This window comes from Protopterus annectens, chromosome 13.part0, assembly GCF_019279795.1.
Source record: "Protopterus annectens isolate FY-2018-M chromosome 13.part0, PAN1.0, whole genome shotgun sequence".
Classification (NCBI taxonomy): domain Eukaryota; kingdom Metazoa; phylum Chordata; order Ceratodontiformes; family Protopteridae; genus Protopterus; species Protopterus annectens.
The window spans coordinates 930,335,319-930,353,454 of NC_056747.1; the positions used below are offsets into that span (position 1 = coordinate 930,335,319).

General features: G+C 40.7%; 1 protein-coding gene across 4 annotated transcripts in view; it reads left to right on the forward strand.

Moving 5' to 3' along the window:
• The window catches only part of MLX (MAX dimerization protein MLX), a 702,906-nt gene that overhangs the window by 441,341 nt on the left and 243,429 nt on the right, over positions 1–18,136 (forward strand). For all 4 annotated transcript variants that reach the window (XM_044054697.1, XM_044054694.1, XM_044054695.1 and 1 more), the window contains one exon: positions 15,632–15,731. In XM_044054697.1, coding sequence (XP_043910632.1) covers positions 15,632–15,731 — 100 coding nt within the window. The remainder of the gene's footprint in view (positions 1–15,631; positions 15,732–18,136) is intronic.

An 18,136-nucleotide genomic window follows, 5' to 3' on the forward strand; every position in this document is an offset into this window, starting at 1 on the left:
CAAGGGAAACCTTGACGAGTGGATGGGAAAGAGAAAGTTTACCCCGGGGACCACTTCAGTGGCTCTGCTGGACAGAGGCACAAGGAACTAATCTAAGGGGGCAGCAAAAGCCAACACATTCTGGGTAGGCTTATAAATGCCTTCGGGCAGATAGCCTAGTACCTACCTATGATCCTATGAAATATAAGCAATGGCGTTTGCAATTTGATATGGCACTTGGGAATAATGATATAGGCTGCTTAAAGTGTACAGATGTTGATTTTAGACACGAATGAATTGTCTAGTAATGATACCTAATATAGACAATGTTGTATGAAAGAAATACAAGAGGAAGTGAGTACTATTTTAGCATTTACTACTTGGAGAGAAGAACACAAGATGCGGTAAGTGGCTGATGGTTTCAGAGGGTAGTCATGGATAAAGATGGTATATTAAGACAGGTAAGTGTGTTTATGCAGCTTATGTAGTCTCGTTAGTGATTTTGTTTCTGCAGTTTGCAGAGTTCCTCACCTTAGTGCTGAGGTGGATGTACTGTTGGATGGCCCTTTTACTACAGAATAGGGCTTTGTGTAATGGACAAGTATACCCTGTACACAGTGATGATGGTTTGCGTTATAACTTTTATAAAAAAAATCTAAGCTTGATAAAAATTTTACAAATCTTGAATGAATGATTTATGTCTGAGTCTGTTTGTTTGTGCGGGGTTAGTGAAGTGGATTTGGAAAGAGAAGGCTGATAGCCCACCAGAACTCTTAAATTGCTTCTATCAATTGCGAAATCATCATAAACTTTTGTTGGGCTTACTTCAGAAAGGATGATGAAAGGTGTATAATGGTGTCCTTGGTAGTGATGTGAAGGAAATACTTTTAGCAAAGGAAACTGTTAGAAGGCTTCAAAACAAATGAATTTGATTATTTGGGCCTCTTCTCTGCTCCCAGTGGAAGGACAAACCTCTTCCATAAGACGTATCTAAAAAGAAAATGCCATGTCAAAGATTTATTTTGAAAGTGGATTTTTTCTTGTCAAGAGCAATTAGTCGAATCTGCAGCTGCATGAAACAGGTTGTAAGTTTCTGTAATATTTTCTTTGCTTTCCAAAGCATGAATCACAGTGTTCTCTTCATCATCTAGTAAAATATTAGATTTGTATGGATACTTTCTCATGTTAAGGCTGAACTTTGAGCCAAGCTTGTCTTCCACCCGTAACACAAGGAACTGCACATTTGAAAGAATAGTATGTGCATGATAGAAATGTCAGTTTTCTTTACTTAGAAGTAATGTATTTCAAAAATGTTATTTTCATCAGTTTTAATTGATTTGACATCAAACATAGAAGAAATTTGATGAATAAGACGATAACAGAATGTCAACTTCATATTTCACTGTCATCTGGAATAGTGTTTTAGAAGAACTGGGAGCTCTAAGCATGGCCAGAAATAAATTCATGCTTTACTCTGTTAAAGTCAAAGAAACTCAATAGGACTTTTGGTAGCCTTTGTCTTGTGAAACATTGCCTTTATCCTTTTTCGAAATCTCATTCACAAATTGAGGTATTACACCACAATACTCTCGTGAGTTAGTTAAAATTAATTTTAGGCATCAGAATACACTGATAAGGCATAGGTATTTACTGTCTGCTAGAAAACTATAATGAGTGTTTATTTTCTGAAAAATATTTACTTTGTTTAGGATCCGGCCTGGGAGAATGCTGCTGCCAGTTTTATTCACTCTGTGGTAGGGTCTGACTTGCCACATAATTTATACCAGTGGAGATGTTCATCGTGTTACCCTGCTGCAGTCATCACACTAGGGTTATCCTGCCGTCAGGCGGTCCTGCAGTCGACCCGAATTCCAAAGTCTTGGTCCGGCATCGGTTGCTGTTGCTTCTTCCCTGACGTCAGTGCGCCAGGGGTATATAAGAGGCATCCAATGCCATTTTCTTCAGTCTTTCTTGCCGCGCGGTGCCCGAAGCTGAAGCAGTTTGCAAGTGCCGGTCGGCCGACACCTGAGATTTTCGATTTGAATTTCAGTCCGAAGTCTTCATTAAAGCTAAGTACCCCGTTGGGGAACATTTTCTTGCCTCAGTCCGATGTCAGAAAAAGTTAACAATTGCATTTCTTGTGGGAAGCAAATACCTCATAAGGACTTCCATTCCTATTGTATTCCTTGCCTAGGCCCAGACCACGACGTCACAGGTTGTTGGTTTTGCGCTAGGTTTAATAAACGAACTATCAAATGCCGTTTTGACTTCGCACGGCATTACTTTGGTAGGAAATTTAATTATGTTATGCCGTCGGAGCAGCCGACAACCGCCATTCATAAAAAACGCAAGGATAAGGGCAGGCAGCCTAGGAATAAGCCAGACACCAAGGCCTCAGTTGGGCCTGTCGCCGGTTCTCCGGTTTTCAGTGGGGCACCTACGCAGCCCCTGACGACTGCAGAACTGGAACCCCAGACAGCTGCGGATTCCCAAGCGGAGTTTACTAGGCCAACTTAGCCATCTACTGACACCGGAACAGAACTAGACACCGGTGCAACGGAAACACCTTCGGTTACAGAAGGTGTCTTCAGACCGACTACACTCACCATTAAATCTTATGCTAAACTTAAAACTCCTTTAAAACCAAAGAAAACTGTACATCAGTCTACAGTTCAAGGCCCCATGCCTAAGAAACAGATGCTTAAGATGGCTGAAGATTTGATTACCCTTATCAGGGGTTCCCATCCCCCTCCTGATAAAAGACCAAGACAAGAAGAGGATTATGCATCCTCTGACCAGGTTTCTGTCTCCTCAGATTCTTCTGAGGAACAGGATTACACTTTACCACCTTATGAGGATTCTGATGCTGAAGATTCTATACCCTCAGCATCTCCCCCTGAAGACTACTCCTTTGGGGAAACTTTACATACCATGAGGGAACATTTCCACTGGGAAGGCAAGTATTACTCAGATTCTAAGAAAAGGCTCCGAGAGTTCCTTTTACTACCCCATCACAGACCTCTTGCTATCCCTCCTGTTTTAGATATTGTGGATGATGTTTACTTGGAGTCTAGTTTAAATCCAGACTCCTGCTCCAGCCAAACCAGACAGATACTACAGAGTACCTGACTCACAAATTACTTTATAAAAGCCCTGTAGCTGACCCAGAAACAATTTCCCAGGGTCCTAAGGGAGCAAATGCTTCTATGGCTAAACATCCTGTGCCCTCTGAAAGAGATTCCAGAGCCCTAGATAGATGGGGAAAGAAAATATACACCTCAGCAACTCTGGCTATGAGAGCATTAAATTGCCAGTTTCACATGGTGAAATGTCAACAATTCCTTATGTCTCAGTTAAAACAAAAAAAATGAGCACACATTCAGAGCAGCCTGAATTCAAGGAAATGCAGGATTTGTTGCATGCAGCTGAACAGGTGGGCAAACATACTTTACAATGCAGATTTGATTCATTGGAAGCTTCCTGTAGAGCAGCTGTTACTGGCTCTGCCATACGTAGACATGTTTGGTTAAAAGAACAAACCCTCCCTGACCCATGTTAAAGCAAAATTATTGGGTGCACCTTTACAACAGGATGTATTATTTGGTGTCAAAGCAGAAGAGGTTTTAAAGAAAATGGAGGATAAGGCAAAGTCTATGCAAACGGTCAAGGATTTTTTGCAGGTACAACCCCCTCGTTTCAGCAGAAATTGGCCAACAAAAAACTGGTCCTTTCCAGCTTCAGACAGATCACAGAGGGGCAAATACAGACGCCCAAGGGGCAGAGGCCAGTCACAGGGCCCTTACAAACCTCACCAATGGGGTTCTGCTACCCAGAAAGGAGGAGAAGACAGGTCCCAGGCTAGCAGAAGACAAACACAATGACTCTATCCTCAAACTACCAAGCAAATCTCTCCTGGCAACTCCCTTGGGAGGAAAACTAGCATTTTTTGCAGACAACTGGCACATCATCACAAAAGACAAATGGGTTCTAAACATTGTCTCTCAAGGATACAGATTCCACTTTCATACCTTACCAAGGATCAAAGGAATGCCAAACCTGCCACCAAATCAATGGGCAGAGGCACAAAAACAAATTACGGATCTCATGAACATGAGAGCCATTCAACAGGTACCTACACAGGAGCAAAGGCAAGGATTTTACTCAAGGCCCTTCCTAGTCCCAAGAAAGAACAAAGCATGGAGACCCATTCTGGATCTTTCAATTCTGAACACCTATCTGCAAGTACCAAAATTCAAGATGCTAACACTACAGCAGCTTCTTCCCATGCTGGGCAAGAATGCTTGGCTAGTCACTTTGGACCTCAAGGAGGCATACCTGCATGTCCCTATCAGACAAGATTGCAGAAGATACCTCCACTTCATTGCAGGTTTAACGCATTATCAATTCTCTGCACTGCCCTTTGGCTTATCTACTGCGCCCAGGGTCTTCACAAAATGCCTGGCACCAGTAATTGCATACTGCAGACAAAGAGGAATTCAAATATACCCATACCTGGACGACTGCCTTATTCAAGCAGAAAGCAAGGACATTCTTTTAAAGCATTTGGCATTTGTCAAACACCTTCTAAGTTGCCTAAGGTACACAGTAAATGAAAAGAAATCAAAACTAGTACCCTCACAAAACATAATATTCCTGGGTGCCAGCTTGAATACAATGGCCCAGATGGCTTATCTCATGCCAGACAAGCAACAACAGCTGTTTCAATATTTCAAAATAATGGCAACAAAGACCCAACTCCCTGCAAGAAGAATTCTGCAGGCCTTGGGATTCATGGCATCTTACATACTACTAATACCATTTGCAAAACTGCATGTGAGGAAATTACAATGGTACCTGAAAAGTGTATGGACTCAGCACAGCCACAGCTTGGAAACAATGATACCACTCATTCCCTGCCTTCAACAGGAGTTTCTATGGTGGGCACAGGCATGACACCTCAGCAAGGGTCAGCCTTTCACCTTACCCACAGCCAGGCAAACTATGACAACAGATGCATTGGACTATGCCTGGGGAGCCCACATGGCAGGGCAGTGCATTCAGGGCAAATGGACTACAGATCAGAGACACCTGCATATCAATCAAAAAGAAATGCTAGCAGTGCAGAATGCCCTAACAGCTTTCAGGGACCTTCTACACCCAGGACAACTACTAATAAAGACGGACAATACCACAGTTATGTGGTACATAAACAAGCATGGGGACACACATTCCTACCCTCTATGCAGGCAAGCAATGACCTTGTGGAACACTGCACTGTCTTACCAGGTTCAATTACAAGCACAATTCCTGCCAGGAAAGAAAAACACATTGGCAAACGACCTAAGCAGAAACATCATGGATCCACACGAATGGAAACTAGATCCACAAGTATTTGCAATGATAGTTCAAAAATGGGGACGCCCAGACATAGATCTGTTTGCCAGCCCCCACAACCACCAGCTTCAAAAATTTTGCACAAGGACCTTCCATCCACTAGCTTGGAAAGTGGACGCCCTCTCATTCAGTTGGAAAATATTAACAGTGTATGCCTTCCCTCCACTGCCTCTTCTAGCAAAGGTACTGCTGAAAGTCAGATTAGAGAGGCCACAAATGATACTCGTTGCACCAGACTGGCCACGCCAGCATTGGTATCCAATTTTAAGGAACATGGCCCGCGGCCCACCATGGATTTTGCCACAAATTCCTCACCTGCTCACCCAGCGAGACCATCAGATTCTACACAGCCAGCTCAAGACTTTAAACCTGGCTGCTTGGCAAATTACCTAAACAACCAGCCAACACCTTTATCCAAAGCTGTTATGGATGTCATTCTGGAGGCCAGGAGGCCCAGAACCAGGAAAACCTATTCAGACAAATGGAAAAGTTTTGCGCCTGGAACCAGGCTAAAGGCCTAAACCCTCTTGATCCAAACATCCCTCAGATTCTACAATATTTAACTGAGATGTTACACAAAGGACTTTCCTTTTCATCTGTTACGATCCACCCCTCAGCAATTTCAGCTCATTACAGCACGGATCCTCCTTTATTTTCACATCCACTCCTAAGACAGTTCCTCAGAGGGGCTAAGAACTTAAGACCACCAAGGAGAGCTCCAACACCTACTTGGGATCTCAACTTTATTCTGGAAAAGCTTACACTGCCTCCCTTTGAACCAGCTTTTTCAGCTGATTTAAAATTTCTTTCATGGAAAACTGCCCTACTACTAGCAATAACCTCAGCTAGAAGAGTCTCAGAGCTACAGGCACTAATGGCAGTGGAACCTTTCATAATTTTTCTTCAAGACAGAGTCTCTCTATGAATTAATCCTTCCTTCCTTTATGCCAAAGGTGGTATCGTATCCAGTGTGGCCGTAAACCAAACCATTCACTTGCCCACCTTCTTCCCAAATCCCCAGAACAAAGGAGAAAGACTCCTGCACTCTTTGGACATTCACAGGCAATTACGTTACTACTAGGATAAAACTAAGGCTTTCAGAAAAACTGACCAGATTTTTGTAGCCTATGCTACAGGATCACAAGGAAAAGCTATCTCAGAACAGACCATTTCAAAATGGATAGGGCATTGCATACGTTTCTGCTACACACATCATGGGAAACCAGTACCTGCTAACATTAGGTCCCACTCCACCAGGGCTACAGCTACATCAGCAGCCTTTCTCAGGGGAGTGCCAACCAAGGATATTCTGGAAGCTGCTACTTGGAGTTCAGTGCACACCTTCACCAAACACTATCACTTATCTCTATACTCTAAGACTAGAGCTGATTTTGCCACTGCAGTTTTGCAGGGCTTACTAGCTTCTTCTAACTCTGTTTGACTCCAACTCCCATCCTTAGCTTTGGGATTCAACCCAAGTGTGATGACTGCAGCAGGGTAACATGATGAACATAGTACAGTTTTGTACCTACCATAAATGTAGATGTTCGAGTGTTCTCCCTGCTGCAGTCCAGGTTGCCCTCCCTCCATCCCCTCTGAACTAGCTGAACTTATTTCTACCACTTTATCCTATACTACCTCTGTGGTGTATTTGCTTGTGCCTAAGGGTTTTGTTTGATGTTTATATAGCTATATATATATATATATATATATATATATATATATAGCCTACCTATTGGGGGCACCTGACATCTGGGGCAAGAAAAACTGAAGAAAATGGCGTCGGATGCCTCTTATATACCCCTGGCACACTGACGTCAGGGAAGAAGCGACAGCAACCGACACCGGACCAAGACTTTGGAATTCGGGCCGACTGCAGGACCGCCTGACGGCAGGATAACCCTAGTGTGATGACTGCAGCAGGGTGAACACTCGAACATCTACATTTATGGTAGGTACAAAACTGTACTTTCTGAGCCAGCTGATCTCTCGCTAACACAGTGTACTTGCACAATGTATCAGTGGGAAAAGTAGCTGCAGACACATGCTTGCCCTCATATGATGGCAGTCATGGGTTTAGACAAGCCACCAAGGGGGATGGAATGCTCCTAGTGGGAGAAGGAAGACCCCACCTCCAAGACCAGCAATCTAGACTGCTCCCGAATGTGGAATGGAGGACTTATGGGAAGGAATAAATGAGTCACAAGACTGTCACCTAACTCTGGAATACCCAGCTCCCATTTCAAAGGAACAATTGGGCCATTTGAGAAAAGGTGGCGCCACCATCGGGCAAGGTCCTCAGAAAGCAAAGAAGAAAATATTTTATATTAGAATATATATTCCTGCCTCAAAGCTGGCTACAGCAGTTGTTTCCTTTGTGTTCTGAAATGTCATTCACTGCCCATGATGATCAGTCTGCTGATTTTATAGGCCAGTGGTTGTGTATTACTGGAGAATTGTTATCTAGTGGGTTATTGCCTTAAGGAGCTAGCACCCAAATGTAATGACTTGCCAGTGAATTATAAAATGAAGTAATATCATGTAATATTTGCTGATACTGCTTGGAGTCAAAGCAGTTATTTCTGTTGTACCCAGTGGAGCATAGCAGAGCTAACAAATAACTGATAACTCTGCTAATAAATCTGACAAGTTTCCTCTCAACACTAACTGTTCTGTGCCATAACCTCTTTCAGTTTTTGTCCCAGACATGACTTTCCCTTTGCTGCAGGAAGGCAACATGGATATAGATTGCTGTTGATGTTATAGAATTTGCTTGAAGCTTGGCTATGTCAGTGACCTGTTATAGTTCTGGGATTAAAGTTGCCTTGAGGCCTGCATAGCTTTTTACAGCTACTGAGTAGATGTGGCAGTGAAGTTTTACTGGCTTATGCCTGCCACTATGCACAGACTTAATAAAAGAAGCTCATATTGGCATTGACTTGTGAAAAGATTTGCCTTGTATCACTATTTGTATATGGCATCAGATCACTGGAAATTCAATGTTGATAACCAACAGGTACAGTACCTACTTCAGTGGGGAATGTCTTAGTGGCAGTCTTAAGTATTTTAGAGCTTTCTCCATTTCAGTTAGAATATGTAGGATCATAGGAAGTTAGTAGGCTAATGACCCTAGGGCCCTTACAAGCCTAGCCAAGTTTTATTTACCCTTATTTCCATAATCAACACCTATCACCCCTGTTCAAGAGGGATATAGGTGGAACCCCTGGGGCGAATTTATGGTTACCCATCCAATCTTTCAGACTGCATTTGAAGAGGGCCAATGAGGTGCTCTGCTTGACATGAAGCAAGAGTCTGTTCCAAAGGTGTGATCACCTCTAGAAGACAAATCTGTCCCTCATGCAGGTTCTATTAATGTCACATACCAGGTTAAGGCCATTACAGCAGGTAATTTGTGTACCATCTGACTTACGGATATGTAGCATTTCCACTAAAGCAGGGTCAAAGATTGCCTTTTATGCAAGGCAGGGATTGCCTCTGAATAGTCTGTATGAAACAGAATAAAGTGGCAGTGATTTCAGACTATCCTTATAGGACAGATGCTGAAGACCTTGAATTTCTCTTGTGAGGAACCTTTGTGGTCTCTCCAGTTGTTACAGGTGCTTGGAAAGGTACATACCAAAAAGTAATATTGTTCTCAATTATTGGCCTGATGAGGGAAGGGTACAGGGAGGTTATAACTTTTTTTTCTGATGAACAATGTAGAATGCCCTTATTGCCACTGTGGAGACATGGTGATCAAAGGTAAGGTTGCTGTCAACCTGTGTGCCCAGGTCTCTCACCCGAGTGGGTACTTAAGATGGTGTTGTTGATGTGGTAGTTAGCAGGGACATCACACTTACCAAAAGGATGATGATACATTTTTTGCATTGAGTTTAAGACAATGACTTTGTCACCAGTCATTTGTTTGTATAAGACCCTCTTGTATGATGTTTACATCGTTTGGAGATTCTATGACCACTCCCAGTTTGCAGTCATCAGCAAACATTGTCAGCCATGGACCTTTAGTTTTAGCTTGCACTTCGGAGAAAAAGATTCCAAACAGTACAGTCCAGGGACTGATCCCTGTGGAACACCACTGGTTACAGGTCTGCTGTTGGAGGTGAATTCCCCTATTTTGACTATATTGGTTCCATCAGTGAGACAGTTAGCGACCCATCTAATGATGTAAGGGTTGATGCCTAGCTGGGTGAGTTTGTCAATTATGCCTGAGTGGGAGATAGTGTCAAAAGCCTTGGCTAAGTCTAGGTAGTCTGTATGCACAGATTTCCCCTCATCAAGGGCCTTAGGGTAGTCTGTATGCACAGATTTCCCCTCATCAAGGGCCTTAGTGATTGTCTCAAAGAAGTCCACCAGGTTTAACAGGCATGATCTCCCTTTGACAAACCCAAAGTGAGTAGGGTCAAGTGTTTGGAGGTTACAAATATCTTTGTTGATAAGGTCCATCATGATGGTCTCCATGGCCTTACAGATAAGGCCAGTCAGGCTGACAAGTCTGTAGTTCCTGGGGTCAGTGGAAGCACCTTATTTGTGCAAGGGGATACCTGTGGCCTTTTTCCATTCAGCTGGGATGAAGACTGTGCTTAAGACTATGACTAAAAAGAGTATTGAATGGCATTGCTAATTCTTGTTTGAGCCCATGCAGGATGCAGCCTGGGATGATATCAGGTCCCATAGATGCTGTGTTTTTGACCTTGGAGGGGCATTCACAACCTGCTCTTTAGAGATGCAAGGTAGAAGACAGGTGGTAGGGATGTCTTGGGGTAAGTGTGGCCAGGACAGGGGAATGAAGTGTTCAGATGTATCTTGATAGACTCGAGTAGATCCAAATGGGCAGAGTGGGTGTCCTGATTCTTGGAGGGGGTCCTGTAGCTGGCAGTGACTTGAGTAGGTATCCTACCAACAGTTATTTTCACCTGAAGTATCTCCAGGTTAGCAATGTTCACAAGGTTTGTATATGTGGTATCGTTAACTACCAGTTCAGAAATCTGGGCCTTTCCTTTTAGGTTATGGATGTAACTAAAGAACGGCTTATGGTTGTCCTTAGTTGAGGAAGCTAATTTGGATTCATAGTTAGCTTTGGAGGACTTCACAAGAAGTCTTATTTGCTTGTTTAAGCTGAGGAGTGAGTGTTTCCAGTTTAGGGCTTGCCCCCTCTTACTCTTAGACAGCAATTTCTTCCTCTTATTGTAAAGTCTTTTAATGGCAGTTGTCAACCAGACAGGCTTGCTCTTCCTTGAGGAGCTTGTTTTGGTCCTATCAGGTATGGTCAAGTCAGTGCAGTTGTTCAGGTGTTTGTATAAAGCATTTGTGTAGAACTCAGCATAGTTGCCAGTTCCATCTGAAGGGAGAGGTTCAGTGACGCTATTTATACCAATCCTGTAAGAGGTTGTATTCTGCTTTGGAGAAGTATTTTAGTTTAGTTGGTGTTGGGGGGGGGGGGGTCTGGTGTAATAGCAACTTCAAATGAGACTGATTTATGGTCGGATCTCATCAGGGAAGACCTCACAGTGGTGGTCCTACAGTGGTCCCCCATTTTGGTAAGCACCAGATCCAGGATGTTGGCACTCTTTGTGGGGGTGTCAACTAGCTGGTCTAGGGCATTGGAGTTAATGAAGTCGAAGCACCTTTGGGCAAGTGAGGTTGTGCATGAGTAACTTCCCAAGTCAATGGATGGGTAGTTATAGTTGCCCAAAACCATGATGTCCAGATGTATCTCGATAGACTCAAGTAGATCCAAATAGGCAGAGTATGTGTCCTGATTCATAGAGGGGGTCCTGTAACTGGCAGTGACTTGAATAGGTGTCTTACCAACAGTTAATTGCACCTGAAGTATCTCCAGGGAATCATGCTGTCTAACCAATCTGGAGGTGTATTTATCTTTAATGAATATTGATACATCGCCTCCTTTAGTTTTCATACCATCAGTTTGTGGTCCAAACATGTGGAAGGAGCTGTAGCCTGATATGGCTGGGGTGCTCTCCACATTCTTGAACCAGGTCTGTGTGACTGCACAAACGCCTGCGTCTTCCAAGGTGAGGACTGATTCTAGGGAATGCAGTTGCATGTTAACACGTCTAGCGTGTTTAGCAGCAAAACCTTGAGGTTGTTCTTTTATGGAATTCTTATGTTGGCAATTTTGTCCTTGACACACCGCCTAAAAAAAGGCACTATGGGGGTGACGAAAGCCTTTTTAGGCTTAGTGTTCTACCTGACAGTAGCGCTGAGCTACAAAAAAAAAAACTCTGGAGGACCACAAGCAAAGTGAAAATTTAACAAGCAAAACATTTGCTACTATAACCACCAATGGTAACTACTGCTACAAGGCAGTGCACGATGGTGCGCTACACACAAGAAAGTGCAGACACAAGGCTTATATAAAACAAGAAATAACTCTCTTTAACTCAAACTAGCAAATAAGGATGCAATCTCTGAGCTCTAGTCCAATCATCCTTGATTAGATGGGACCCAGACGGTGCTCTCCTCCCACAATAGTGCAGAAGGGCCTTTTCCAACGAATCCAATAACAGCAAACAAGAAGCCAAAACTGGTAAGATACCAGTAAAATTCACAAAACAATAAGGATTCCAAACTGATAAAAATTAATTTATTCTGTCTTAGCGCCTCGGCCACAACAGCCTCCAACGAGTACAAATTTAATGAAAACACACTCTCATATATATACATTAAATAATTATTCAATTAAATACAATCAAAGACACAATAAAAACTAAATAGCATGAAATTTAAAGTAAACTTCTCCAATTAACTTCTCTGTTTAAGCCCATCGGTGACAATGTATTAAATTTCAGTATAAATACAGTTTCTTTATAGAGCAAAATGCTTTTAAGTAATCTCTCATCCCCCTTCTTAATAAATACTTGTTCAAGAATAGTTGCTTGCAATAAATTAACATTTCCATTATGTTTTTCTATAAAGTGCAATGCTAAAGGACTTTCTAAGGTTCCCCTTTTAATGTCTCGAATATGTTCCTGCAACCTAATTCTAAATTTTCTTTCTGTTTTCCCAATATAGAAAGAGTCGCAAGGACACTTAAGACAATAAATCACACCTGCTGTATGGCACGTAAAACAACTATGTGGTCTAAATATTCTTCCATTAATCCTGGAAAAATTTAATCTAATAAAAGAACACACATTACAATTATAACATGGTATAGTGCCATAAGTTGATAAAGAAAGGGCAGGTCTCATCACTGGAGAGACATAATATGCTTTAACTAATTTATCCCCCAGATTCTGTCCTCTCTTATAAGCTATGTAGGGAACATCAGAAATGAATTTATGTAAAAATTCATCTCGTAACAAGAATTTCCAATAATATTTAATAAGGTCCCAGATCTCAACACTTAATAAATTAAAAGTTGTCACAAAAAAGATTTTTTGTTGTTTATTAGTCCTCTTTGGTACTTCAGCCCTTAAAGTAAAATTATTAACTTCTGTAATTTTGTTTCCGCTATCAATTTTTTTATTCAAATTTAACTGTATTCATTTATCAACTGATTCACAAATTAAGTTTTTACTGTAACCCCTCCACAAAAACATATCTAATTGATTAATTTGTTTCTCTAGATCTGCATTATAATTGCAAAGCCTAGATAACCTAATAATTTCCCCATAAGGTAGAGATTTCAATGTATGGGACAGATGGCAACTAGTCCCAAATAAATATTGGTTGCCATCTAAAAATTTACGATGAATCGTGGTAGTAACATGATCATCTTTCCCTCCTGATAAATGAATATCCAAGAAATTAACTTCAGTTCCACATTGTAAACCATCAAATTTTATATTAGATGCATTGTCATTTATTTCAGTAAAAAAAGATGATACTTCATTTAGTCCCCCTTTACATAATAAAATCAAATCATCAATGTATTGAAAATAAAACAAAACATGTTGTTGTACAAATGTATTAGTATAAATATAATCCATCTCAAATTTGGCCATGAAAAGGTTGGCATACATGGGGGCAAATGGTGCCCCCATAGCCGTGCCCTTTAATTGATGATAAACCCCCTCATTGAAACTAAAAAAATTATTCAATAAGCAAAAATTAGTTAAATCAATAATGTAATGTGAAGTGGGACTATCTCCAAGAAAGTAAAGCAAAGTGAAAATTTAACAAGCAAAACATTTGCTACTATAACCACCAATGGTAACTACTGCTACAAGGCAGTGCACGATGGTGCGCTACACACAAGAAAGTGCAGACACAAGGCTTATATAAAACAAGAAATAACTCTTTTAACTCAAACTAGCAAATAAGGATGCAATCTCTGAGCTCTAGTCCAATCACCCTTGATTAGATGGGACCCAGACAGTACTCTCCTCCCACAATAGTGCAGAAGGGCCTTTTCCAACAAAGCCTGCTTGAATTTGATGCTCAGAAATTACAAAACAGACCCAGAAACAGCAAGCCTAGAACTGGGCAATGCTACAGCTGAACTAGTACAGTATGCAGTAAAATGTGGCCAGAAACAGTTCTGACTGTCCAGACAGACAGTAGAATACAAATACAAATTAAGACTGCAATATAAGAGCAGAAGCAGGCATTTGTATTTAGTTGGAAGCAAACTTATGCCTCAGATCTTTCAGTATCTCAGTGAAGAGCTGGTTTTAGTGCTCAAGTGATAAAAGTCTAGTAGTCTATGCTAAAAGGTGCAGAGGTGTTTTAAATTTGAAGTGCTTAAAAATCACAGTCACGACAGCAAAAAAAAAAAAAACAGTATTCAGTGTAGTCAGGCTACTAACAAGCAGTAATAAAAGAGGCGGTGTAAATGCAATTGAACACTTTTACGAACAGCAGCAAAAGCAAAATAAAGTATTAAAGTAAGAAAAGATACAGTATAAATACAGTAAAAAGCTGAATAGAGTGTATTTTTTGGTCAAGTACCAAAAACAGTAACACTAAGAAAACCAAAATAAAAGATAACAGTGAAAGAACAGAAAATAAAACCACTTGAGAAAATTTATTGTAAGCACTTTAATTCAAACCTTAATTTTTGAACAACTTCAGACAATGACACCAAGTTATAAGAACACAACAGTAGGGCAGGTGGGAGGGAAAATCAAATGGAGCGAGCCAGAGTAAGTGTTCAGAAGTAATCCACGGGCCAGTTTAGCACACAAACTTTGCAACACTATGCACAGAATTATTAAACATCAGTAAAACATTTATAGGAAGTGCAAAAATATAATTCTATCAGCTTTGTATGTCAGATGGTGTTAGAAGCAATCCAAGCCAGGCAACAAGGAAGTTAGCTCTTAGATATTGTAATTCTGAAATATCGACGACAACATAAATATGATAATGCATATCTAATGTCACAAAATAGTATTTTGAAAGCTATACAACAAGGAGTTGAGTGCATTGTGCGTACCTGGGTAAACCCATGACAATAGTTACAGTACCCACTCCAGTGGGTATTTCTTAGCAGCAGTCTTAAATATTTGCATAGGTTTCTCCTATTTGCACATTTGTTAGCTTGACTGATGCTGACTATGAAATATTGTCAACAGCATAAATATGAACATGTGCACATTTTAATGTTTGTTTAGTGTCATTAGGCTTGTTTGTTGTGATGCTTGTGACGTGGGTTTGATGACTGTTGGGTTTTGCTGTCTAAGGCCCTGATGGGCAGGAACAGGATTAGAGATCCAGTAGGGGGTAGGATGATGCTCATTTCTAATAACTGTTGCACCTGGTGGAGATTAGCATCAAAGCCAAGTAAATGGCTTGCAGTACAGAACTGAAAGGTACTGTTCTGCATCTTTGCCCAAGAAATGTAAAAAGGATTTCCATGTTCAACCAAGTGATGGCTTGTTTACCTGTCACTATCGGTGCGTGACACTGCATAGGTTTGCCAAGTATGAACTACAACATGTAGCATTGCCATAAAACTATATCTCCACTGGGAGTCTTGGGGACCAACCCAAAGTGAATAGTTCGATGCCACGTAGGTGTGTTGCATATGGAAATTGTAACCAGTGGTGGGGAAAATTAGGCGCGCTCTGATTTAGAAAGTAAAGGTAGCATAATAAATTAAAAAAAAAAAAAGTTCACATGGCAGAGAGTTCAGCTGGCAAGTGACTGTGATTTAGGTTAGCTGGGTAGCTTGAATTCCTTTTTTTTTCCCCCAAACACTGCAGTTACTTAAGGCATGGAATGTTTCTAATCCATGAGTAAAAGTAAACTCGATTCTCACTTTATCTTTTAGCAATCGATTACATTCAGTTTTTACATAAAGAAAAGAAGAAACAGGAGGAAGAGCTGTCCACTCTTCGAAAAGATGTCATGGCTCTGAAGATCATGAAAGCGTAAGGGACCTTTCCATTTTTGAGTTGTTTTACAGTTACCACATATGTTTATATCAGCTTAGTGAAACCTTTTTCATGTTGTTTCTGAATGTAGTTTGTGTAGTTGGAGTGGATAGTAAGAGTTAAACTGCGTTGGAAGATTATCAGGTAAGGAAGAACTTTTCATTAGGAGAGCCTCCTTAGTTGTAAAAGACCAATTGACATTAGGAGTACTTACACTACTACCAAAGCATCAGAGATTCTGCCATTTGGTAGCTGACATTTTCACTTCACCTTTTCAGTACATTGTTTGGGAACCGTATACACGACAAAGTAAAACTTTGTGGATGGTGGGGATCTTAATAATTTTTGACAGAATGCTGGACTTAGTGACCATTTTGCTGATAAGAACACATAGCAGCCTGTTAAAAAAAATAAATAAGAAAAAAAGGTTTTCTTCTCAACCTTATTCTGCAGTAGAAGTCCAAAATTAGTGTTATGTTCAGCCACTGCACTTGATGGCATGGTTAAAGGCACAATGGATTATTTATCAAGTGTAGAAAGAATTTGGTGTACTTTCTCTGCTTAAGGACTTTAGAGTAAAGTAATGTGGAGGCAGGATGTCAGGATTTTGACTAATTTATGCATGACAGCATCATTTTCTAGGATGAAACATTTTGAATATGCATTCAGCAAAGCCTAGTATGTCATATGTACTTTTTTGTGTGTGTTTGTTCTTAATGTTCAGATAATCACTATATTGCTTGAGCAGAACTTTTATAGGTTCATAGGTAGATACTAGGCTATTGGCCCTAGGGCCTATATAAGCCTAGCCAAACGGTACCCTGACTTTTGCCACCCAAGAAAATTATTTTTCTGTGCCCCTGTCAAGCAGAGCCACAACAGTGATTCCTGGGGTGAATTCCCTATCTCCTATCCAATCATCAAGATTTTTCTTGAAGAGTGCTAATGAGGAGCTTTGTTTGATATAGATAGGTAGTTTGTTCCGGAGTATGGGAAGTCTCTGGGACAGGAATCTATCCCTCCAGCATATTCTGTTTATTGTGATGACAAGGTTTAGGTCCCTAGAGCATGTAGCTCGGAGGGATTAGGATTTCTGTCTAACAGCTCTGGGTTTGACATAGCTTTGTATGTTAGGCAGAGATTGCCTCTGAGTAGGCGATATGCGACAGAGTAAAGCTGGAGTTTTTTGAGACTGTCTGCGTAGGGCATCTGTTTGAGGCCGGTAATCCTCTTTGTGAGGTATTTCTGCGGCCTTTCCAATTGTTGTAGATATTTTGTGAGGTACATACCAAAAGGGGCGTTGTACTCTATAATGGGTCTAATGAGTGATGAGTAGAGGGGAACAATGACCTCTTTTTTTGTTCCTGGATGAGAAACCTTTTGTGCAGGATTTCTTTGCCTTTATTTATTTATTTATTTATTTTTTATTTTTACCACTGACAAATGAGACCTGCATACCAAACAAGCCCTACGTTTTCAGAAAGCTCTATTTACAGTTCTGGTACTAACATGGTATCTTCAGTAGAAAAATGATAATAGTGTATGTATGGCCTTTATAACCAAAGGTGTTGCGTATTTAGAATCTGGTCTGCTGACTCCTCTTGTTATAGACTAACAAATGACACAGATGGTATTATTATTCCTTGATTAAAATAGTGTGTGTAGCCATAGACTGTTCTGTTTGTATTAAGGGACCCTGCTTGATCAAGTGTACTGATTGTACTTCTGTACACGTTAAAGTCTGTAAAAACAAAGTGTAATGAAGGATGAACTTAAAATTTCTGATTGTATTAAGTTGCTGAACAAGCAACTTCCTTATCAGTAGTTTTGCATAAATATCAGTTAAACCAAAGCTCTTTTGTGAGAGGAAATATTTAGCACATTGCTTTTTATCCTCTTCAGAAACACCAGATTTTATCCTCTTCAGAAACACCAGATGAGCTGGTCTGCGCAATATGGAGGCATCTACCTATACACTCCCAGTTAAGGAGCTAACAGTGTTACAATAAGCTGGGTATCCTGACTGGAGCAAGAAAGGATTAAACTCCGTAAACCTTATTTCTCAAAACTTAACTTTCATCCTGCAATAACAGTCAAGTCCCAAAATTTTAAAAAGTGACTTTGAAATGCAAGTTTCTTATAAAAACAAAGCAAAAAAAAGAGGAATATCTTTGAGTCCTCTGTTTGGGTTCTTCCTTTTCTCAGGTAATAATCAGAAGTTCTCATACACTGGAAAGGCAACACACTTGTGATGTATGCCCATGATGTAATTCTTCAACTGTAAAAGTGTGTGCAGAGAAAAAAAAACACAAGTGTGGAAACACAGCAGTCACAGTTCAAAATATCCAGAGGTAAATTAGGTAGCAAACAGCAGGAAGCAGGTAAAATAAATCTTAAGTTTA